The sequence below is a fragment of the Mesocricetus auratus genome, unplaced genomic scaffold (assembly GCF_017639785.1).
Source record: "Mesocricetus auratus isolate SY011 unplaced genomic scaffold, BCM_Maur_2.0 Super-Scaffold_100008, whole genome shotgun sequence".
Classification (NCBI taxonomy): Eukaryota; Metazoa; Chordata; class Mammalia; order Rodentia; family Cricetidae; genus Mesocricetus; species Mesocricetus auratus.
In genome coordinates, this window is record NW_024429192.1 from 74,794,795 (window position 1) to 74,820,893 (window position 26,099).

General features: G+C 39.5%; 1 protein-coding gene across 5 annotated transcripts in view; it reads left to right on the top strand.

Annotated features, from left to right (window-relative positions):
• The window catches only part of Fgd4 (FYVE, RhoGEF and PH domain containing 4), a 170,820-nt gene that overhangs the window by 78,709 nt on the left and 66,012 nt on the right, over nucleotides 1-26,099 (top strand). For all 5 annotated transcript variants that reach the window (XM_040751202.1, XM_040751197.1, XM_040751199.1 and 2 more), the window contains exons 2-3: nucleotides 2,161-2,280; nucleotides 23,078-23,261. In XM_040751202.1, the coding sequence (XP_040607136.1) occupies nucleotides 23,170-23,261 (92 nt within the window). In that variant the 5' untranslated portion in view covers nucleotides 2,161-2,280; nucleotides 23,078-23,169. The remainder of the gene's footprint in view (nucleotides 1-2,160; nucleotides 2,281-23,077; nucleotides 23,262-26,099) is intronic.

The window sequence follows — 26,099 nt, forward strand, 5'->3', positions numbered from 1 at the left end:
ATATGTGACTATAGTGATCTGTTTCTTAAAGGCTTTTGTTTTTCCAACTGATAAAATGAAAGTGTGTATGTGTGTGTGTGACAGAGAAAGAGAGAGGGAGAGAGAGAGAGAGAGAGAGAGAGAGAGAGAGAGAGAGAGAGAGAGAGAGAGAGAGAGAGAGAGAGAGAGAGAGAGACTGAGAGATTTACAGTATAGTTAGCCTGACTAGTCCAACAATGGCTAAGAACCTGGTAGTTCAGTCCTTGAGGCTGGATGTCTCCGCTGACCTTTAATCAGTGTCAGAATTCCGAAGAAGGAGATTCTGATACCAACAAAGGAATGCCCCACAGCAAGATAGATGAACTTGCCAGCAAGAGTGAGGGCAAGCAGGCAAAAGCAAACATTTCCTTCATTCCTGTCCTGTATGTGGGTTGCCACCAGAAGGTATGGGCCAGATTGAGAGTGGGTCTTCCCACATAAACTGATCCAGTTAAAAGCTCATGTGCCTGCTAGCTGCTTAGATTTTAGTTGATTCTAGATATAGTGAAGTTAACGACCGAGATTAGCCATCATAGCCTGAGTTTTAGCTTTTATAGTTCAAGGCTAACGCCTCAGTCTTCCTATGCCGTGCTAAAGTGTCTTCCTCTTGTTTACACTGTGCTGTCTTATCCTTGGTTCTGCCCCAAAGCTATCCTTCACTGGGACCTCAGCAGTTGTCTTTAGACTGCACCGTTGCTCTTCAGTTGCTTCAGTTACCCAAATCCCCTTAAAGCTTGGCTTCTGTGTATTTGAGGGGCAGACGTGGCCGCTTCCTCCGTTTTTCTAAAAATATGTGTGCACTTATCTGTCCAGTGCTTTGAACATTTGGCTGAGCATGGTGGCTCATGCATGCATGCATTCCAGCATTGGGGAAACAGAAGTGTATGTGGGGGTATCTCTGTGACCAGCCTTGTCAACACAGAAAGCAGGCCAGCCAGCACTGAATAGTGATACCCTGTCTCAAAACAAGCAAACAAACAAAAAATAAACAAACAAGGATTTTAATATCATTCTATCAAAATTTTCAATGATACTTGTTTTGCTAAAAGATGCTTAATCCCTATCAGAGTTCCACCATTTTATCAGAAAGGTGTCTGTTGCAAGCCATGTTTGTTGCTGCTTTTATGGGCTGTCTAATAGCCAACGATAATACTCTTAGTCACATAACACCTGAAACTTCATGCTTTCATGGGCTGTCTAATAAGCAACGATAATACTGCTAGTCAGATAATATCTGAAACTTCATGCTTTCTAAAACCTGGTTTAATGACAAAGCAGCCCTGGTCTAATCTAAGTTGTTCATCACTTGGGTTGAATGAGACTTTGAGGACTCAGTAGATGTTGGTTGGGCTTTTCAGATTAACATTTGTTCTGAATGAGTCTCAGGCTTGAAAGACCTTGAATAGTTTCCACTTTAGATATTTGAATCATGCAAAAATGAAACTTCCTCTCATAACAATGACTCCTTAAATACCCACTTTTTCTTTCAGCTATAATGAATTTCTGATAGTAGCTTTATGTTCTCCTAATTGGAGTTTCCTTTATTAATATTGCCATGTCACACACTCCCAATTGAATTTATCTGTAAAGAAAAATATTGGCATATGACTTTCTAAAAGTCTGAAATTCAGCATATAACTTGGATCAACTTGAATAGAGGAACCTGTGTCTCCCTTTCAGTGTGTCATGTTGCATTTCAGAGTTATTTGAATTTTAAATACATGTGACAGTATGCATACAATCTCACCATTGCTGCAAACATGGGCCACTCCTAGCAAATGTTAGGGATGTTGTGTGAAAAGTAATTTATTGGGGGAAGGGAGCACATTGGTTCTTTTCACTTCAGGACGTTCTTCTGTAGTCTCCATGTCAACTGTCACAGTTGTATTTTCCTATGGTTCTTCTGAGTAATTTGGTCACTGACTGGTCACTAAAATGTCACCTAGCAGCTACATTCTGTCCTTTCTGCAGACAGAGAGGGGTCTTCATATAGAAGTCTCCCTTCTGTTCTGAAGCACACAGAATGAGGTCTTCCCCAGGGAAAGACAGCACATACATGACAGGTATTTCTAAGGTCTTTTAACACTGTTTTTATGTGATCAGAAAAACATTAACTTACTTCCCTTTCCCTTTGAACTCTAGGCATCAATACCTGCCCAAAGGCCAGTCCACCTCATACGACAAGCAACACAACCACAGAGGCTCAGGGAATAAATGGGAGGACACCAGCAAAACGCTCAGCTGCAAGTCCAAAGCCACAAGGTTTGTATTCTGGGGCTCTGTGACTGGTGAGGTTTAAGAGCTGCACAGAAGACTGAATACAGATAATTTGAAGTGTATGTCACCTGCTCAGGTGGAGACCAGTGTGTTTGCTCTGCTCCTCAGACAGGGTACACATTCTTTATTATAATGCTCTGTACATTGCTGAGTTGTTTTTTTTTTTTTTTCATTTCAATGCTAAGGCTTTCTGAAAGAAATTTTTAAATGAGTTTAACATATGACCCACTAGACTCTGGAAATCTGGCCACTGCTGTGTTCATAGTGGGATGAAGTATGGTTGTCAAGCAAAGTCAAATAACTGGTGACTTACATAACAAACCTAATGGTGAGCTTGTCACCTTTAGTTCTGGCCTTGTCTCCCTCTAAAACAGTAAAGTGGCATAGACATAGAAAGTTTTTAACCTTGATTTAAGCTATTTTATGTGCAAAACACAAGGCAGTACTTTGCTCAGTAGACCCGAGTTAAAAGATAAAAAATGAGAGTAAGCTGAAATTAATATAATTCTGGTTTTTATAATTGCCCAGATTTTTTTTAAAGTTTGGTATTTAAAAGGCCTTTGCAGCTTTGCTTGTTTGGAAGAAGCATTACTTCACTACAATGTTTTCCAGTCAGTACACTGAGAAAACCAAGCCAGAGATCTATCGACCACATACCAAACCAACCTGTTACCTAGGGAAACAACAATGGCCTGATTTTTGTTGTTTTGTAGCTTAATGTTTAAATCAACGTATTGTTACTTCAATTATTATTTACTTCCTATCTTAAATGCAGGCCAGCTATGTACAATTTTCTTTAACTACAGGTACTAAAGAAATCACAAAGTAGATGCTTTCTTGAGACACTCTTCCTTGTTCATTGGCCCATCCCTGGTGCTCATGGCTAAACTTCTAGCCCATCTTTTACAGTGAATGACTCTATACTCCAATGTGTCTTTGCCTATCTGGGCTTCCATTAAAAAAAAAAATCACCAACTGGGTAGCTACTTAATAATAACAGTTCAGTTTTTTGCAGTTCTGGTGGCTGGGACCCTGAGAGCCAGGTTTCTGATTCATGTGAAATAGTAGCCAGAGCTTGTGGTCTCTCTGGGGTATCTTTTTTATTTATTTATTTAAAAAATATTTTTCATCTTACGTACTAACTCCAGTTCCCCCTCCCTCCCCTTCTCCCACTCCCCCCATCTAACTCCTCAGAGGGGTTAAGGCCTTAACTGGGGAATCAACCAAGTTTGTCATACCAAGCTGAGGCAGGGCCAAGCCCCTCCTCCCTGTATCAAGGCTGAGCTAGGTATCCTATCATAGGCAGTGGGCCCCCCAAAAACCAATTCTTGCCCCTGAGGTAAGTCTTGGTGACACTGCTGCACCCCCCCCCCCATGCAACAGATCAAGTCAAATAACTGTCATGAACATTCAGAGGGCCTCATCTGGTCCCATGCAGGTTCCCCAACTGTCAGTCAATAGACCATGAGCTTCCTCTAGCTCGGGTCAGCTGTCTCTGTGGTTATCCCCAAAATGCTCTTGACCCCTCCTTGTTAATATGATGCCTCCTCCCTCTCTTCAACCAAACTCCAGGACCTCAGCTCAACACTTGTCTGTGGGTCACTGCATCTGCTTCCATCAATTACTGGATGTAGGTTCTATGATGACAATTAGGGTAGTCACCAATCCCATATAGGGGAAGGTCCATTTAGATACCCTGTCTACTATTGCTAGTAGTCTTAGCTGGGGTCATCCTTGTGGTTTCCTGAGAATTTTTCTAGCACCAGATTTCTCCCTAACCCCCTAATGTCTCTCTCTCTCAAAATATCTCTTTCATCCCACAACTCAGTCTTCTTGATCTCTCATGTTCCCATCCCCCATCCTTTCCTTTCTACCCCCTCCCAGTTACCCAGGATATCTTAACTATTTTCCCTTCCTGAGGACTTCCATGTATGTCCCTCTTAAGCACTCCCGCCTTTACCTACCTTCTCTGGGGGTATGGATTGTAACCTGGTTATCCCTTGCTTTATAGCTAATATCCATCTATGAGTGTATATACACTGTGTCTTTCTGTAGGCTGCTGTTTTGTCTTGTTGTTGTCTATGTTCTTTGCCTTACAGAAGTGTCTCAGTTTTAGGAGGTTCCATTTATTAATTGTTGCTCTCAAATTCTGTGCTACTGGTGTTATATTTAGGAAGTGGTCTCCAGTGAAAATGCATTCAAGGCTCCTTCCCACTTTTTCTTCTAAGAGTTTCAGTGTAGCTGGATTTATGTTAAGTAAGGTCTTTGATCCACTTGAGTTTTGTGCATGGGGACAGATATGCATTGCATTCTTGTACATGTTTACCTCCAGTTATGCCAGCACCATTTGTTGAAGATGCTTTCTTTTTCCCATTGTTTAATTTTGGCTTATTTGTCAAAAATATTCATAGGTGTGTGGATTGATATCAGGGTCTTCAATTCCATTCCATTGGTCCACCTGTCTATTTTTATACCAGTATGAAGCTGTTTTTATTCCTGTAGCTCTATAGTAGAGCTTAAAGTCAGGGATGGTGATGACTCCAGAGGTTCCCTTATTGTATAGGATTGTTTTGACTATCCTGGGTTGTTTGCTTTTCCATATGAAGTTGAGTATTGTTCTCTCAAGGTCTGTGAAGAATTGTGTTTGGGTTTTGATAGGGATTGCACTGAATCTGTAGATTGCTTTTGACAGGATTGCCATTTTTATTATATTGATAACACCTATCCAAGAGCATGGGAGATCTTTCCATTTTCTGATATCGTCTTCACTTTCTTTCTTCAAAGACTTAAAGTTCTTTACATACAGGTTAAAGTTCTTTACATACAGGTTAGAGTTACCACAAGATATTTTATGTTATTTGTGGATATTGTAACCAGTGATGTTTCTCTGATTTCTTTCTCAGCCCATTTATCATGTATATATAACAGGGCTACTGATTTTTTTTAGTTAATCTTGTATCCTGCCACATTACTGAAGGCGTTAGGAGTTCCCTGGTAGAATTTTTATGGTCACTTATGTATACTGTGATATCATCTGCAAATAGTGAAATTTTGAAGTCTTCCCTTCTAATTTATATCCCCTTGATCTCCTTTTGTTGTTTTATTGCTCTAGCTAGAAGTTCAAAACTGTATTGAATAGATATGGAGAGAATGAACAGCATTATCTTGTTCCTAATTTCAGTGGGATCACTTTGAATTTCTCTCCATTTAGTTTGATGTTGGCTTCCTGTATATTGCCTTAGTTATGTTTAGGCATGTCCCTTGTATCTCTGATCTCTCCAAGACCTTTCTCATGAAGGTGTATTGGATTTTGTCCAAGACTTTCTTGGCATCTAGTGAGATCAATTGGTTTTTTTTCTTTCATTTAATTTATATGGTGGATTGCATTGACAGGTTATCATATGTTGAGCCATCTCTCCATCTCTAGGATGAAGCCTACTTGATCATGGTGAATGACTTTTTTTTTTTTTTTGGATGTGTTCTTGAATCTGGTTTGCCAGTATTTTATTGAGTATGTTTTCATCAATGTTCATGAGGAAGATTGGTCTGTAATTCTCTTTCTTAGTTGTGTTTTTCTGTGGTTTGGATATCAGGATAACTATAGCCTCATAAAAAAAAGTTTGGCAATGTTTCTTTTGTTTCTATTGTGTGGGACTACTTGGGGAATAATGATATTAGCTCTTCCTTGAAATTCTTGTAGAATTCTGCACTAAAACCATCTGGCCTGGGCTTTTTTTGGTTGGGAGACTTTTAATGACTGCTTCTATTTCCTTAGGGGTTATAGGTATATTTAAATTGTTTATCTGGTCTTGATTTAATTTGTTTTGTGATACCTATCCAGAGAATTGTCCATTTCTTTTAAATTTTCCAATTTTTTTTTTTTTGGCATACAAGCTTTCAAAGTATGACCTAATGATTCTCGGGATTTCCTCAATGTCTGTTGTTATGTCCCCCCTTACATTTCTGATTTTGTTAATTTGAATATTCGCTCTCTGCTTTTTGGTTAGTTGGGCTAAGGGTTTGATGTTTCTTAAAGAACCAACTCTTTGTTTCATTGATTTTTTAGGTATTGCTCTGTTTCTATTTTGTCTAATTCAGTCCCGAGTTTGATTGTTTCTTGTTGTCTACTCCTCCAGGGTGTGTTTGCTTCTTTTTGTTCTAGAGCTTTCAGGTGTGCTGATAAGTCACTAGTATGAAATTTCTCCACATTCTTTATGTAGGCACTTAGTACTATGAACTTCAGTTTAACAGTTTTCATAGTGTCCCATAAATTCGGGTGTGTTGTGCATTCATTTTCATTGAATTCCAGGAAGTCTTTAATTACTTTCTTTATTTCTTGATGTAATTGAGCATTGCTCAATTTCCATGAGTTTGTGGGCTTTCTGAAATCAGTGTTGTTGTATTCTAACTTTGGGCCATGGTGATTCAATAAGATACAGGGAGTTATTCCAATTTATTTGTATCTATTAGGGTTTGCTTTGTTACCAAGTATGTTATCAATTTTATAGAGGTTCTGTGAGGTGCTGATAAGGTTTATTCTTTTGGGTTCTATAGATGTCTGCTGAGTCCATTTGAATCATAACATCTGTTCCCTCATTTCTCTGTTAAGTTTCTGTCAGGCAGACCTGTCTAGTATTGAGAGTAAAATGTGGAAGTCTCCCACTATTAGTGTGTGGGGCTTGATGTATGATTTAAGCTTTAGTAAGATTTTTTTTTTACAAATGTGGGTGCCCTTGTATTTGGATCCCAGATGTTTAGAATTGAGACTTCATCTTGATGGATTTTTCCCTGTGGTGACTATGAAAGGACCTTCTCCATCTCTTTTGATGAATTTTAGTTGAAGTCTATTTTGTTGATATAACAGTAGCTATACCTGCTTGTTTCTTAGGAAAATCTTTTCCCAACCCTTTACTCTGAGGAAATATCTGTCTTGGAGGTTGAGATGTGTTTCTTGTATGCAGTAGAAGGATGGATCTGGTTTTCTTATCCATTCTGATTGCCTGTGTCTTTTCATAGGTGAATCGAGACCACTGATATTAAGACATATTAATGACCAGTGATTGTTAATTCCTATTACATTTGGTTTTGTTGTTATTGGTGATGGTGTTTGTATGTTTACCTTCTTTGGGGTTTGCTAATGTGAGGTTATCTATTGCCTGTGCTTTTGTGGGTGCAGCTAACTTCCTTGGTTTGGGGTTTTCCTTCTAGTAATTTCTGTGGGCATGAATTTGTGGATAAGTGTTGATTAAATCTGGTTTTATCATGAAATAATCTTGTTTTCTCTGTCTATGGAGATTGAAAGCTTTTCTGGGTAGTGTAGTCTTGGCTGGCATCCATGGTCTTATAGTGACTCCAAAATGTTGTTCAGGACCTTCTGGCTTTCAGAATTTCCATTGAGAAGGCAGATGTAATTCTGATAGGTCTGCTTTGTTACTTGCCTTTTTTTCTTTGCAGCTCTCAATGTTTTTTATTTTGTATGTTTTGGTTATCATATGGCAAGGAGACTTTTCTTTTTGGTTCAGTCTGTTTGATGTTCTGTAAGCTTCTTGTGCCTCCATAGGCTTGTCCTTCAGTTTGGGAAATTTTTCTTGTACGATGTGTTGAATATATTTTCTGTTTCTTTGAGCTGGACTTCTTCACCTTCTATCCCTATTATTCTTAGGTTTGGTCTTTTCATGGTGTCCCAGATTTCCTGGATATGTTATATTAAGAATTTGTTGGATTTCATATTTTCTTTGAGCAATGAATCTATTTCCTCTGTCTTCAACAGCTGAGATTCTCTCTTCCATCTCTTGTATTCTATTGGTTATGTTTGCATCTGTAGTTCCTGTTCATTTACCCAGATTTTCACTCCCAGGAACCCCTCAATTTATGTTTTCTTTATTGCCTCTATTTCAGTTTTCAAGTCTTGGATTGTTTGATGGCTTTTTCTTGGTTTTCTTAGCTTTCTTTGAGGGATTTCTTCTAATTTTTTGTTTGTCTTTTTCTCAATTTTCTTAAGGAAATTTTTCATTTCTTCTTTAAGGGCCTCTATCATCTTTGTAAAGTTATTTTTAAGATCATTTCCTTCTGCTTCATCTGTGTTGGTCTGTTCAGGTCTTCTTGACATAGGACCACTAGTTTCTGGTGGTGTCATATTCCTCTTTGTGTTGTTGAAAGTATTCTTATACTGCCTTCTACCCATCTCTTCCTCCAATCAGTATAGGTGGGGCCTGTATCTCTAGTGGTGTTTGGCGCCTGTGGCTGTGGTGTTCACTGGTATGGTGATGGAGGATGGTTGGTGGAGCAGGTGCTGCTGCATGGTAGCTGGAGATACAGGTTGAGTGGAGGAAGGTTGGGGATAGGGTCTAGAGAGCAAGGATTTCCATCTGGGTTCTCAGACACTCAACGGTCTCTTAAGGTATGAGCGGAGGTCTGGTGGTTGCTGGTTAGGTGGCAGTTGGTGGCGGGGGTGGGGGGCTGTGTTTGGTGAACAGGTTGCTACTGCCTGGTCACTGGGAGTAAGATTGGGAAGGGGCAGATGCTAGCTAGGGTCTAGTGAGCAGGACTCTCCAGCAGGGATCTCAGACACTCACCTGTCTCTTCAGGTATCCTCTGGGATGTCTTTACGATGCTTTCATCTCATTCATAAACACTAGCCCAGTGTCCCTCCCCTAATAGTTATAAACATGTACCATTACTATGTATTAAGAATGAGATAGAATTGATAAATAAAAGCCAAATTAAAGTGATTCTGGAAGTGGAAAACTCAACAAGGCAAATAAAAACCTTAGTGAAAAGCCTCATGACTAGAATATAGCATGTGGAAAGCAGAATTAGATCTTAGACGCAAGGTAGAAGAATTAGACCATTTAGTAAATCAATGACAAAAATATTAGTGGAATATGTGGTGGCTTTGAGACTCCATGAAAAGTCTTGGCTCTCAAATTATAGGCATAGAAAAAGGGATACAGAAAATATTTTTTAAAGAATCATAGCAGAAAATTTCCAAGCCTAGGAAAGAAGATTTCTACCCAGGTTCAAGAAGCACACAGAATGGGTTGCCTTGTCCAACTACGATGGGATGGTTTTGTCTTATATTATATTTGTCATGTTTGGTTGTTATCTCTTAGAAGCCTGTTCTTTTCTAGTAAGATATAGAGATGGAATAGATCTGAATGGAAAGGGATGTGGAAAAGAACTGGGAGGAATAGAAGAAGGGGAAATGATAATCAGGATATAGTGTATGGGAAAAGGATCTTTTGTCAACAAAGGGGGTGGGAGGTGGGGGGGTAAGAAGCCTACAGGAAAACAAGTAGACAGGACCAGAAAGAAGACATCTCACTGTCACCAAAAATGCAGAATAAAGAAAGAGTATTGAAAACAGCAAGAGAAAAGCCAGTAAATAATAATTGGTTATCCATAGAAACTTTTAAAGCCAGACAGACCTGGAAAGAGACCTTCCTCGTTCTGAAATACTATAGCCTAGAATATTGTGTCCAGAACAAGCATTGAAGCTTTATAGAGAAATAAAATGACAGGAATTAATTGTTCAATGATACCTGTCAATACTAATGTTGCAACCCAATAAAAAGACATGAACTAGATTAGAAAACAGGATCCATCTTTTTCTGCCTCCAAGAAACACACCTCACCATCAGTGATAGACACTTAGAGTAAGCAGAATAAATAAATATAGCTATTCTAGTATCTGACAAAATAGACTTCAAACAAAAACTAGCCAGAAGAGAATACCTGTTAAGGAAATAATCCACCAAGAAGATATTTTAATTATTAACGTACATCACTTATTTTTTAAAACAAACTCTACTCAATGAAAAAACACAAATTGACCCCAGTGCCCCAATCTCATTTTTTTCAATAGACAGGTCATCAAGACAAATACTAAATAGAGAAATATTACAGTTAAATGACACCATAAATATAATAGATCGAATAGGTATCTGCCATAGATGTGGAGAAAGACAAACCCTTTACACTGTGTAAACCAGTACAACCACTTTGGCAGTCAGTCTGAAGGTCTGTATAAAAACCAGAAATAGAACTATAGCTGAACCACCCCTGCACATGTGCCAGAAGGACTGTATATCCTGTTGCACACATATGTGCTTGTTGTTACTTTCTTCACAATAGCTGTAACCTATAAATATCCATCAGCTGGTGGATGCATAACAAAAATGTGGTACAAATACACAGTGGAATAGTATTCTTTTTTAGAGGAAAATGAAATTTTGAGGAATATGGATGAGACGTGAATAGAAATTATACGGTGTAAGGTTATCCAGACCCAGGCAGTAAAAAGCCTTATGTTCTCTTTCCTATGTAGACCCTATCTTCAAATCCTTGTTTGTTTTAATGTGGAGTGCATGTTGTAGCCAGGAGCTAGAAATGGGCAGTTGGAAGGATGCAATAAAGGGGAGAGAAGTAGTAGTACATAAGTAAAATGAAAATTGAAAGAGGAAAACTAGACCTAGGTTTAAGCAGGGAAGGGATAAGAGGCATGAAGAAATTAGGGGATAGGAGAATGGTTAATGAAAATGAAGGCTGTGTTAAAAAGCCACGTGTAATGATAAAATCTTGCAACCCAGTTAAAAATATAATTAGAAAGAATAATAGAATACACCATATGAAGGAGAGAAAGAATGCAGAAGATTAAAGGTTTAAATGGAAATAAGGATAAGATGGGAGGAGATGGTAGCATGGAATAGTCAAAACTAGGGATTCTAAACTATTAAAAATATAATTAGGAACAGAGGTACCCTACATGTGTGGACAATGCTGCCCAGAAAACATAGGTCCTTAAATGAAAATCTGAATTCTGGACACATGATATCTCCCTATTGGTTTTTGGTCAGAGAGGCTCTAAAGGTCCCCAAAACATCATAGATTGTTGCTAATGTTCTCAGTTGCCCACCTTACCTAGATGGTAAGACTCTGTTGCTGGATACACTGCACACTTTGTATGACATAGAGAAACCAAGGTGTAACTGACCAAGAAACTCTCGCTGATGTCTGGCTTCTATAATGTTGAAGCTTGGCATGCTTCTTGGGGGAAAAGACATCAATGGTCTTACCCAGTGATGGGCTCTGCATGCTACAATACTGACCTGCCCGGGCAAGATGTGCCTATTGGTACAATACTGGCATCGCTGTTACAGAATAGCTACCTTCCTACTGAATTTGAGGCCTGCTTCATAGGAGGCAGTTTAAGCCTGGTACTGTAAACCTGGTCAAAGCTGAGGAGGTCATAGGCTCTTGCTAGAGGCCATTGCTGAAGGTACCACATACTTTGGCAGGAGGGCATAGAGAAATCAATTAAACTGGCTAGGAATCTTCCTTCCAGCTGACTAGCTTTCATTGTGCCAGAAGTTTCCATGCAGTCTACTAAGGAAGACATCAGTGTTCGCACCCAGTACCTTGCATGTATCCTACACTATCAACCAGCCAGGCCAGATGTGCAGTAGTGGCATGACTGTTATGGGATAACCAGCTGCTTTTTAAACTTGATTTGAGACTTGTACCGCAGGAGGGAATTCATGCATGGTACAGTAAATGTATTTAAATCCCATGACTAGGGAGGTCATAGCCCCTGTGGTGGGATTTGCTATTGTTGGTTTACTACATGGTCATGTTGCCAAACTGCCTTTTAAATATTTGTGTTTGTAACCATAGTCCTGGGTTACAATATTGCTTAACCTTGGTAAAAGCGTCTGTTTGCAGTAGGCAGTGGTTAGTGAAGAGATTCTTAACTGGCCAAAGTGTTGAGAATGTATGATTGAGTGCTCCGCCCCAATATCACGTGTAGCACCCTCTCTCTTCTGAGACCTGGCATGGCCTTGGGGACTTGACTTGGCTGGGAATGTCAAGGGAGTGAACAAAAGGCAGGCAGGCAGGCAGGCAGGCAGGCAGGCAGACAGACAGACAGACAGACAGACAGACAGACAGACAGACAGACAGACACATAGAAAAGCTTGCATCAAGTGGACTGGGCTCTCTGATGGAGAAACCAAAACCTGCACAAGCTCAGTGTGTTTATTATGTATAGTTTAGCAGGGAAGCAGGGTTATTGCGTACTTATGAGTCAGTGAAGCAGGTTTAGATCATCTCCATCCATAGAATAGTCTCTACAGGTAGAGTCTTCGGGTCGTAGACATCCAAGAAGGAGAAGCTACAATGGACATTTTTCTGCCCAGTGTCAACATTTACACTTGGAGCTCCAAGTAAGGCTTTGCTAACCCTCTGCCTCACCTGGGGAACGCTCTGCCACTCTTGTGTAGTTGAGGCAGTGGAGTCCTTGATATAGCCATGCCCATGTAAACAGCGCCCTTCCACTTAGGACTTCATTCACTCCCTACATCAACCCACACCATCCTCTAAGACTCATGAAACATTTGAAAAGAGAGCGAAAAGAATGTAAGAGATGGAGGAAGGAGAGACATAACGTGAGATGCTGTCTTTTGATATGACGTGACTATTGTATAATGACGTCACAGTAGCTGTGGTTTCCTGCATGTATCAAGCCAATCAGATTATAGCATGGGCTAGCAAGAGGCTTGCCAGGCTTCACCCTTAACTGAGGAAGTATTGTTAGGTGATAGCTACTCAGGGAGGGACAGACACTTTCTTTTAGGTTTGTAGCCACTTGTAGATTGCCCATATGTTAAATCAGGTGAACTGGGCTCTATATCTATACCCATGCACATACAAGATTATTAAAACAAAAAAACAAAACAAAACAAAAAATGGACATTCAGTTGAATTTGGGAGTACAATGTCTTTTGATTGTGATTGGTTGAGTTGGAGACAAATGGGGATGGATATGCTCGAAATACATTGTTTACCTATATGAAAATTTCATTATTTAAGATACTGTGCTTTCTAGCCCTATCTATTTCCCTGCAAATTTTGTAACTTCATTTTTATTTAACCTGGACAAAATTCCATTGTCTGTTTGTATAGTTTCATTATCTGTGTGTTGATTAACATCTAGGTTGGTTCCTTTTCTTTGCAGCTGTGAATACAGTAGCACTGAACATGAATGTACAAGTATTTCTATATCAATGTTTTGAGAAGTCTCAAGAATGGTATAGCTGAGTCATATAGTAGTTCTACTTTTTTAGTTATTTTAGAAACCTCCATACTGATTTCTCTAATGGTTGAACTGGTTTGCACTCTCACCAGCAGTGAGTAAGGAATGGTTCCACTTTCCTCTGACTGAGATGAGGTAGTGTCTCAAATAGTTTTAACCTTTGTTTCTTTAATAGCTAAGGATGTTGAACACCATCTTAAATATTTACTTGTGATTTCTGTCACCTATTTGAGAACTACCTTTATTTTATTAATTCTTCTATTGCTGGGTAGTTTTCTTGTCTCTCCAGGTCCCACAGCCACTTCACCTCAAATAAACACACAGACACTGTATTAATTATAAAACTGTTGGTTGATGATGAGGGCTTCTTACTGGCTAGCTCTGTCTTAATTATTAACCGATTTCTATTAATCTACGTATTGCCATGAGACTGTGGCTTACCCAGTAATGCCCCGGTACGTTACTCCTTCAATAGCATGGTGTCTCTCCCCACGGCCTCTCTCTGCCTTCTCTCCCCAGAATTCTCCTGGTCTAGCCCCATCTATCTTCCTGCCTTTATTGGCCAAACAGTGTTTTATTCATCAACCAATAAGATAAACATATATACAGAAGGACATCCCCCATCGCAGTTTAGTACCATTGTTTGTTCTTGGGGCTATTTCCTGTGCTATTGGATTCTTTCAGAAAGTTCTTTGACTATACCTATATCAGAGAGTGTGTTCCCTATATTTTCTTCTAGCAATTTCAGCTTTCAAATTTAGGCCTCTCATTCACCTTCATGGATTTTTGCTGTTATTGTTCAAAGTGAAAGGTATGGACCTGATTTCATTCTTCTCCAAAAGGATGCTGCACTGTTTATTAAACAGGCTTTTCTTTTCTCACTACATAATTTTTTTACACCTTTGTCCAAAATGAGGTGTATGGGTTTATTTCCAGGTCTTTTATTCTGTTCCACTGGTCCACCTGTCTGTTTTTATAGAAATTTTTTAACTTTTTTGAGATTTTATTCATTTTTTATTTTATGTGTACAAGCACTTACCAGAATGCTTGTGCACCTCATATGTTCAGGATTCATATAGTTGTGAACCTCACTGGGGACTGAAGAGCTGTCAGTGTTCTTAAACACTGAGCCTTCTCTTCAGTCCTGTGCTAAGTATTTTAAGGTGAGGCATCAAGGGTCTGTTAATGGTGGAATAGTCAGAGCAGAATATCCTTAGAGTGGGTGGCTAAAATATACAATGGAGAAAGTACAGGAGAAAATACAGGAGAGTGTTAAAATGTCTGCAGGACAAGAGAATAACCCTCTTAACATGGTGTAAAGAGAATGTAGTCTGCACAGATAAGGTTGAAGAAATGCAACAGGGATAAGAAAATTCCTATAAAGTCTTATTTAAAAGAAAATAAACAGCCTTCTATGTTGTATGTCTTTCTAACATGTTTTATTTAAATTTATCATCACAAAGTTCTTCCTTAATATGAGTCTGATAATTGTTTATGCTGTAGCAGGACATGCTTAGATATTCTTCTATGGGTTTTGTTTGTTTTATTTTATTGATGGATCTTACTGTGTTGCCCAAGCCATTCCAAAATTCATGATCCCCCTACCTCCCAAGTCCTGGGATGTTTGCATTGTCTGGCTTGACCACTTAAATATTCTTCACTTAAAAAAAAAAAAACTATTGTAGATACTTTGAATTTAGAATGGCTTTTTTCTTTCTTTTCTTTTTTATTTAAATTAGAAACAAGCTTGCTTCACATGTCAGTCCCAGCCCCCTCTCCCTCTCCCTCCCCCTTCTCCCACCCGCCCCCACCCCCGCACCCCAAATCCCACCCAATCCTCAACTCTCCAGAGTCTGTCATATCATCCCGGGGCAGGGCCTAAGCCCTCACCTGTGTGTCCAGGCTGAGAGAGCATCCCTCCATGTGGAATAGGCTCCCAAAGTCCTTTCGGATGCCAAGGATAAATACTGATCTAGTATTCGAGGCCCCAAAGATTGCCAAGGCCTCCTCATTGACACCCACATTCAGGGGGTCTAGATCAGTCCCATGCTGGCCTCTCAGCCATCAGTCTGGGGTCCATGAGCTCCCCATTGTTCAGGTCAGCTGTTTCTGTGAATTTCACCCACCCAGTCATGACCCTTTTGCTCATCACTCCCTCTCTGCAACTGGTTTTTTGTTTTGTTTTGTTTTTTTTTTTTTTTTTGGTTTTTACGAGACAGGGTTTCTCTGTATTGTTTTGGAGGCTGTCAGTCCAGCCTGGCCTCGAACTCACAGAGATCCACCTGCCTCTGCCTCCCGAGTGCTGGGATTAAAGGCGTGCGCCACCACCGCCCGGCTTCTGCAACTGGTTTAGAGGATTTCAGTTCAGTGTTTAGCTGTGGGTGTCTGCCTCTGCTTCTATCAGCTACTAGGTGAAGGCTCACTTTCCCCAGCTCCCTGTCCCCTCCCCTCATGCTCCCAGTCCACTCAGGAGATCCTGTCCCATTGCCCTTCTCTGGGGTACCATGCATGTCTCTCTTGTTTCCCAGCCTCTCTGGCTGTGGAATTGTAGGTTGGCACTCCCCTGCTTCATGTCTAAAATTCATATATGAGTGAGGGCATACCATGTTTGTCTTTTTGTGGCTGGGTTACCTCACTCAGGATGGTTTCTTCTAGTCCCATCCATTGCCTGCAAATTTTAGGATTCCATTGTTTTTTTCTGCTGAGTAATACTCCATTGTGTAAATGTACCACATTTTCTCTATCCACTCTTCAGTTGAGGGGCATCTAGGTTGCTTCCAGGTTCTGGCTATTACAAATAATGCTGCTATTAACATAGTGGACAGATGTCCTTGTTGTATGAATGTGCATCTCACCTGAGCATCTTGTTGTTGTCAGAAGTTTAACAACGAAGCAGGGAAGGAGTGTGGTTACATTCTAAACTCAGTCAGTACAAAACCAAACCCAGAAATGAATTCATGTCTTTATTTCTAGAACTAATATATCATCCAAAGTACACAGACACAAATGAAGTGGAGAAAGAAGAAATTGTAGTGTTGGGATTCTCCATTTTCATGGTCTCTAATACCAACCATGCTTGCGAGTTTTTATATCAGCTTTTAAAAAGGTGGGGTCATCTGGGAAGAAAGAATATTAACTGAGAAAATACCTCCACAGCACAAGCCTGTAGTCAAGTCCACGGGGCGTTTTCTTCATTGTTGATGACAGGGAGGGCCCATTCCATTTGGATAATGCCTTGCCTGCCTGGTGGTCCTAAGCGCTATGAGAAAGCAGGTTGAGCAAGCCATGAAGAACAAGTTAGTAAGCAGTAATCCTCCATGACCTCCACGCCAGCTCCTGCCTCTGGGTTCCTGCTGTTTTCCTGCCTTCACCTTCCTCAATGACAGACGTAAACGCTGTGAGATTCAGTGAAGCCTCTCTTTCACAGGTTGTTTTATGTCATGGTGTTTATCAAGTACTAGACACCCTAAGACACCAGTAAAGGGCGTGTCAGACACTGGCCTTAGGCTCTTGATAAAATATACCTCATACACAGCTTTAGGACTGATAACTGCAGCCCTTGGAAGGGAAAGCAGGTTTCCCAGGAACCAAAACCTTAAGTCCTTTGAGGCCCTGGCCCCAGCCACAGCCCAGCCCTTGCCAAGTCTGTCCCCTTGTCCTTTTATCAGGGCCCCTCAGACAGCCTGGATCAGTCTGGCTTCCAACAATATGTATACTAGAATCACCACAAGAAACGAGGACCCCAAAAAGCTGTTTGATCTGAATTTATATATATTCAATTTGATAAAGAAATAAATTATGCAAACATAACACCAAAGGGCTTTTCCATAGGATATTGGAGGAAACTAGAAAAATGAAGCTTAGTTTAACAAAATTTGTTAACAAAGATTTTTCTCATCCTTAACCTTCCATTAATGATGATAAGAATGTTACTTTTCTGCCGGGCGGTGGTGGCGCACGCCTTTAATCCCAGCCCTCGGGAGGCAGAGGCAGGGGGATCTCTGTGAGTTCGAGGCCGGGCTGGACCGATAGCCTCCAAAACAATACAGAGAAACCCTGTCTCGTAAAAATCAAAAAAAAAAAAAAAAAGTGTTACTTTTTTTCTCATGTAAGAGGAACAACCCCCACAGGGGAAAGGGACCAGGTCAAAATATTTCTCTAATGCCTTTGCATAAAATAATTCTTATGGGCCGGGCGGTGGTGGTGCACGTCTTTAATCCCAGCACTCGGGAGGCAGAGGCAGGTGGATCTCTGTGAGTTCACAGCTAGCCTGGTCTGCAGAGCATTCCAGGACAGCTAGGGAAACAAAAAGAAACCCCATCTCAAAAAACCAAACCAAACAAATATAAAAGCCAAAACAACAAACAGATCCACTAAGACAAAAAAAAAAATATATACCAAAACAAAACCAGCAAACACAGACACACACAACATGAAATCCATTTTGTGTCAGACCAGTATTTATGGATATGAGGCCTGTTCTGGAGTGTGGTAGGCAAACCCACTGTCACTCCATTGGAGAAAACTGGTGTTCCCTTTCCCAGCAGGCAGGTATCACTTGCAAATGCCTTCTTGATTTGATTACGAGAGGGACTTTGTGGCACCTTCTCTTCTCAGTACTGGGATTTGATCTGATTTGAATGTACTCAGATCCTTGCATGCAGTCACCGCAGCCTGTGTGAGTCCGAACATCTGTGTGTCTGTTGTGTCTGGAAGATGCTGTTTCCTTGGAGTCGTCTACAATCTCTGTCTCAAACTTTGTACTCCTTCTTCTACATAGATCCCCAAGCTTTGAAGGAATGGGTTTGATAATAATGTCCCATTTAAGGCTAAGTTAGTCATACAAAGACACATGTATATCCAGCTACCCTCGGTCTATGGAAAATAACCAACCATCAGCAGCCTTGGAAATAGCCTGTGATGTTTGGAGGCCTATGGGACCTTGCTGGTCAGTAATGCAACAAGATGTAATCCAGTCTTGGCACTGGAGGTTTGACTCAATGGCATATGATGTCTAGTTGGGGCATCGTCTCCCCTATTATATGGCGATGGCCTTACGTTACAATTTAAAATTCATATATACGGTTTCTCTGTGGCTTTTCAAAAGCCCACTAGCGTTAATTGTTCCTTCCCATCTCCCCATATCCCTTTTTACCCTGCCCTGTTTATTCCTCCTACTCTAGTTTCCACTTTATCTCCATTTTATAACACTACATTCTGCTCCTTCCCTGTAAGATCCTTTTATCTCCACTGGTTCCTTATTACTGTCTATGCTCTGTGGTTATTTTGATTGAAACACACATATCCAAAACTTAAAACATCAACATATAAGAAAAAACATGCAATATTTATCTGTTTATTCTGGGTTACCTCACTCAGTATGGTTTTTTTCTAGCCCCATCCACTTACCATTCAGAACTTTATTTTTCTAAAGACCTGAATAATATTTGATTATGTAAATGTACCACACTTATCCAGTCAACAGCTGGTGAACATCTAGGCTGTTTTTCCAATTTCTAGCTATTGGAAAAAAGGCAGGAATGAACATGGGAGAAAGTATGTCTGTAGTAGGATGTAGAGTCCCTTGGGTATATGCCCAAGAGTGGTGTAACTGAATGTTGGGGTAGATAGAGTTTCAGTTTTTTGAAGAACCTCTACATGATCTCCATAATGGCCAGACCAGTTTGCACTGCCACCAACTCCCCTTCCCCCACATCCTCACTGTCATTTGTTTTCTTGATCCTGGTCATTCTCGCTGGTATAACATGAAATTTAAGAGTAGTTTTAATCTTCACTTTCTCAGGGGCCAAAGATAGTGTTTCTTGGCCATTTCTGTTTCTTCTTTTGAGACCTATTTACTTCTATGTCCCATTTTTAAATTAAGATATTTGCTTTCTTGATGTTCCAGTTTTGAATTCTTTGTCTAGTTTAGATGCTAACCTTCTATCATATGTAATATTGGTAAAGCTTTTACCCCCGTTCTGTAGGCTGCTGCTTTGATTCACTGATGGTGTTCTTTGATGTAGAGAAGGGTTTTAACTTTATGAGATCTGGCTATTAACTGTTGGTTTTAATGCCTGTGCAATCAATATCCTGTTCTGAAAGTCCTTTCATATCTTGATGACTTCAAGACTGTTCCCTACATTTTTCATCTCTCAGATTCAGGGTATCTGGTCTTATATTGAAGTTGGTAATTTGTTTGGAGTTGATTTTGTGCAGGATTATAGATGTACATTGATTTTTGTTCTTCTGCATGAAGGTATCTAGTTTGACCAGCATCATTTGTTATAGATTCTGTCTTTTCTCCAGTGTGTATTTTTTGCTTCCTTGAAAAAAATCAGCTGTGCGAAATTAAATTGGTCTTTAGTTCTATTCCATTAATCAATGTGTCTGTTTTCATGCCAATGCCAGGCTGTTTTTATTACTATAACTCAGTTTTACAGCTTGAGATCTGAGATGGTGATACTTCCAAAAATTTTTTTATTATTCAGGATTGTTTTAGCTACGCTATTTTTGTTTGCTTGTATTTGTTTATTTTAGCTTTGTTTGGTGTGGTGTGGTGTGTGTATGTGTGTGTTTCCATAAGAAATTTAATATTGTTTTTTCAGTTTCTGTGAAAAATTGTGTGAGAATTTTGATGGGCATCACATTGAATCTGTAAATTGTTACTATCAGGATGGTGATTTTCACAATATTAATCCTACTGATCCATAAGCATGGGAGATCTTTCCACTTTCTAGTGTCTTAAATTTCTTTCTTCAATGCATTAATGTTTTTATGATGCTTGATTACAATTACCTTGTGATATTTTCTGAGGCTACTTTGAAATGTACTATTTTTCTGATTTTTTTTCTCATATGTTTGTCATGTATTTGGAAGGCTGCTGAGTTTTGTGTGTTAATCCTATATCCTGCTATTTTTCTGAAAGTGTTTATTAGCTGTAGAAGTTTCTTGGTGGAGTCTAGCGTGTTTTATGTGTAAAATCATGTCATATGCAAAAAATAAAATGTTGAGTTCTTTTTTTCCTATTTGGTCTCTTTGATCTCCTTCAGTTGTCTTACCTCTCTAGTTAAGACAATATTTAATAGTTATATAGAAAGTAGACTTCACTCACACTGTCTTTCCTGATTGTAGTTGAATTGTTTTGACTTTACATATTGGATAATGTTTGCTGTGGGCTCTCTCTAAATTGCTTGTATTATTTTAAAGTATGTCCCTTGTATCCTTAGTCATTCCAGGACTTTTATTTTATTTTAAATAGCTTGTTTTACATGTCAATCCCAGTTCCCTCTCCCTCCCCTCCTCCCGCGCCCCCCCAACATCCCCCCCATCCTCCCACCCTATTGCCAATTCCGGGGATGTTAGATTTTGTCAAAGGTCTTTTCTGTATCTCAGATGACAGTTTGTTTTTCATCTTTTAGTCTGTTTATTTGCCGTATTACATTTACTGATTTACATACTTACATTTGTTAAACCATCCTGCGTCTCTGGGTTGAAGCCAACTTGGTCAGGGTGGATAATCTTTTTTGATGTGTTCTTGGATTTCATTTGTAGGTATTTTATTGAGAATTTTAATGTGTGTGTCCATAAGGGATATTGGTCTATAATTTTCAGTTTTTGTTAGATCTTTCCATGGTTTTGGTATCACGGTAATATTGGCTTGATAAAAAGAATTGAGCAATGTTCCTTTCATTTCTATTTTGCAGTAGCCGCGTTAATTCTTCTTTGAAGGTGTGGTAGAATTCTGCACTTAATATTCTGGCCCTGGGCCTTTTATCTTCCATATTTTTATTTGATGCTTCTATTTAACTCAGGGTTATGGGTCTGTTTAAATTGCTTATCTGATCTTGATTTATCTTTGGTAGGTCACATATATCAAAAAATTCACCTATTTATTTTAGGTTTTCCAGTTTGAAAAAATGTGGATTTTTAAAAATATCTTAGTATTCTCTGAATTTTCATGATGTCTGTTGTAATATCTATTTTTAGTAGTTTGAATATGCTTTTTCTATATTTTCCTTAATTTGCCTAAATGTTTGTCTATCTTATTTATTGTCTCAAAGAACCAATTCTTTCTTTCATTGATTCCTAGTACTGCCTTTTTTTTTTTTTTTTCCTTAATTGGTTTTAGCCTTGAGTTAATTATTCCCATCTGCTTTTTTGGGCTGGCATTTCTTTCCGTGTTTCTAAGCTTTCAAGTATATCATTTAGTTTTTAACAATGAGATAGCTTCAGAGTGTGTGTGCGCGTGCGTGCGTGCGTGCGTGCGTGTGTGTGTGTGTGTGTGTGTGTGTGTGTGTTATGTGAGCACTATGATGTTGCCTCTTAGAACTGCTTTCTTTGTGTCCCATAGTTTTGGGTGTATTTTCATTTTCACTCACCTAAAAAGTTTTTAATTTTCTTCTTGATTTCTGTCTTGACCTAATTTTCACTCAGTAGTGAGGTGTTCAGCTTCCAAGAGTTTATAGTCTTTCTGTTGTTGATAAACAGCTATAATCTATGGTATCAGGATATAGGGTGTTGTTTTAATTTTGTTTTAAGATCAAGAGTTGCTTTAAGTCCTATGGTCAATTTTGGAGAAAGCTCAATGGGCTTTAGAAGAGAAAATGTGTTTCTTTAGTATTTGCATTGAATGCTCTGTAGGTTTCTGTTAGCTGCCTTTGACTCTAGGGTTTCTCTGTTTAATTTTCATCTGGATTACCTGTCTAATGGGAAGAATGGAGTATTGAAGTATCCCACTATCACTGTGTGAGGGTCAAATTTTAATGAGATTTTAATTAAAATACTGTTCCTTTTATGAACTTGGGTATCCTTTAGTTGGGTGCATAAATGTTTAGAATTATATCCTCTTAGTGGATTTTTTAAATGAGTATGTAGTTCCCTTCCCTGTCTCTTCTGATTAGTCTTGGTCTGAACTCTTATTTTGTCAGATATTACAATAGCTATGCCTGCTTGCTTCTTGGGTCCATTTCTTGGAATACATTTTTCATCCTTGTACCCTAAAGCAATGTCTGTCCTTGATGGGGAAGTATGTTTCTCAGGTGCTGCAGAAAGACAGATGCTTTTCTAATCTAGTCTGTTTGTCTGTGGCTTTTTAGTTGGGAATTATGACCATTAGATTGAGTTATTAATGGGTAGTGTTTATTAATTTCTATTGTTTTGATGGTGTGAGAGTTTTCCCTGTCTTTTGATTAAATGTTCTGATATTATTTTGTGTGTGTGTCCTCTTTGGTGTAGTTATCATTCTTCGGGCTGAAGATTTCCTTCTAGTGCCTTCTGTAGAGCTGGATTGATGGACATTGTAAAAAACAGTACATTTCTAGCACTTAGTTTATAATATATCACCTTTTCTCTGTTTGAACAAATAACTGATCTTATGTCTGTCACATAAGAACGTTTAGAATGCTGTAGTCTTATATAGGTGTTATCTGAGTTAGTGAGTGTGTGTGTGTCACAAATATATATATATATATATATATATGCTTATAATGATACATATATAATTACATAATTTCAGTGAGATATGGAGAAATACTACAGGCTAAATAAAGTCTAAATAAAGTTCTCCTTGGTTAGGTCAGTCCCAGTTTGACAGGCCCCTTTATAGTAGCTTACTAATGCTGAAGATTTTTGCATCTACCCAGGATGCCAGAATCTTCACTGTTACTATTGAACACTCTCCTTTTTCTACAGTGCCTCCAAAGCCATTATACCTGCAGAATTCACCTTCATCCCACACACCCCAGATCCCCAGGCATAAAGCTTTACCGAGTGCAAAACCGAGGATGGAGGAAGCTAATCCGGCCCCTACTTCATGTGCCTCAAAAGGGAAGCCTGGTAAGGTGTCAGATCTCATCAGCCACTTTGAAGGAAGCAGGTAAGAGCCACCATGTAATGGGAGAGGGTGGGGAAGAACAGATGGCCTTAGTAGCTTACTAAGTTTCCCGCCTTTAACAAGTACATTTCAAAAATCATTTATGTGATCTTACCCTAGTCAGCATTAAAAACTTACCGTTTCTCATTTCCTGTGTCATTCTGATTACTGATGTGGCATGCTGTTCTACAAGCTTGATGGTAAGGCCACCGTGTCATCTCTGACTCCACTGTCCTCACTCTCTCTGAGGACCTGACTCCTGTGGATTCTTGACTTCCTAGGCCCTCTCTAGGCTTGCTGACCCATTTCATTGGATGAGAGGCTGCATTACCTATGCAGTCTGCTTCCCTCTTCCTATTGTCACCTCGTGGTGTTACAGAGCGATGTCATTACTAAACACAAAACTCATGCTCAACACCATTTCATTCTCAGAGAGAGAACTTTATATTCTTTAGTTCTAATGTGTGGGCAAAATGAGTTTTTCTCATGTAAAAATAAAAACCAAATCCATGTAAGTTATTTTTCTACTTGTACTACCTAAATTGTTTTGTCTTAGAATTGTTTATATCATTAGAAATCTAAACAATATATATAATTTCACTTACATAAAGTCAAATATTTTCACTCATTTAAGTATAACATTGAGAGATAATTTCCCATTACATGAATCATTTTTAAAATTTTTTTCTATTTTACTATTTTATATGTATGGGTGTTTCCTGTACACTATTACATGAACCTCTGTGTGTGTGTGTGTGTGTGTGTGTGTGTGTGTATTGACGTTATAGTTCAGGAATATTTGGGGGATGTCCTGGGAAGCATGAGCAAGCACAAAATTACAGTGTCTTTCATTCAAAATTTAAATTTTAAGCATAAGTCAGCTGAGGGCACAAGCCTATAATCACAGCAGTGGGGGGGGCAGAAGCAGGGATTGAGGGTTTGAGGTGAGCCTGGGCCCCATTCCAAGACTCTCAGAAAAACAAAAGAAGAAACTAAAATGTAATGTATTTACAAAATATTATGCTCAGTGTAACAGTTACAACTTCTGGAGAAAATTGATTAAAAGCCTGTCTTCAGGTTTCATTCTTGAGCAGTTGTGGTATCTCTTTTAAACCCTCCAATACGTCCAAAGGGAATTTTTAATGCTTTGGATAGCAGAGATTGCAGCAATGTTTAAAGGAATGATTAAATTCCGGTCAGTGTTTTTTCCTCTCAGAGAGGATTGATTCAAAACCAGAGCAGAGGGCCTTCCCGTTTACAGATTCTGCAGCCCCCACAGTGACTGCAGAATATAAGATGTGCTGGAGCCTGAGCCTGGAATGAACCTCAAAGCATCAGCATTCCTAAGGTTGAGGTTTCTAACTCAAATCAGTTCTGTGACTATTCTTTGCATTATTTGAATGTCTCTCCAAGTAAACTGTACAGTTTCTGTTCTGTATGTAAGGAAGGATTGCTATAATCCATGGTTCTGAGCATACGTAAGAAATAATGTTCATGTGTGGGCAAGGCTTTGCTGGGTTCTTCTGCTTGTGGTGGGATCCATTCAAGTAGCAAAAGGGTCTGCTGTCATACAGGCAGTGCCAGCGTTGTGGCATTCAAATCCACTGGAAAAAACAAAGACTCAGACTCAGTTCAAATTTAAATGAAGCTAACTTACTCTTACTGATAGCAGGACAGCAGCCTTAGAGCCAAGGCAGCTAACCATTTGGAAGTGGGGTGAAGGTGGGGTTTTTAAGGCAGACATCAGAAAGATGTGTATTACAAGTACCCATGGAATCCACAGCCAGGCAGGAACATGGCTTCACTTCCCTCAATTGTTACTTTTTTCCCAATATATAGTAATAAAAAGAGCATTTTCTCACTTTTCCAAGGCCATGGTAAGTTTTATAGGAGCAAAGGCAGCTATTAATACTCACAGACCATTATCCTATTATTTCTTTTTTTGAGACAGTTTCTTGATATAGTCTTGACTTCCCTGGAACTAGCTCCGTAGACCAGGCTGGCCTCAAACTTAACAGAGATCCACCTGCTGCTGCCTCCCAAGTTCTGGCATTATCCTATTATTATTTCACCTGGAGGCCACTAGGCATTCCAGAACCAAAGGTCAACAGCCCATATGCCCTGCTCCAAATTAAGTCTCTTCAGTCATCACAGGGGACCTGTGTAAATTATCATCCAGGTCTACAACGCTGTAATGACTAGGATTGAGCAGTTCATTTCTAGGCAGGCAAAATCACAGTGTCATCAGGTTAAGACAGCTGTCATGTCCCCACACCAGCCGGCCCTCAGAGGGTCTGCAAAGTGGCTAATACTGCATTGACTTTACTGTTAGACAATGTCTCAAGCTGGTTTTCTGTTTTGATCCCTGTTGTCACAGCCTACTGTTTTGTAGCACAAAAGGAGGCCACTGAGTTCTAAGTGACCACGGACATAAGCCAGGAGGGTTTTGGAGGGTCATATAACACTGCTATTCCAGACAGCAGATAAAGAGCAGTGAGCAAGAGAAGTGCTTGCCACACATACCTGACCACCTGAGTTCAATCCCTAACTAAACTCAGGCTAGAAAGAGAAAACTGATTCCCAAAAGTTGTTCCCTGACCTCCACAGTGCTCTATAGCCCATGCTCGCTCTCTCTCTCTCTCTCTCTCTCTCTCTCTCTCTCTCTCTCTCTCTCTCTCTCTCTCTCTCTCTCTCTCTCTCTCTCTCTCTCTCGAGCACGCGCACGCACATGCGCGCGCGCACACACACACACACACCAATGATAAATGCTTTTCAAAGGACCATCTGAGTGTCTTAGTTTCACTTGGATGAAAGTAGTACCAGTCTGTTAAGTAGAATGAT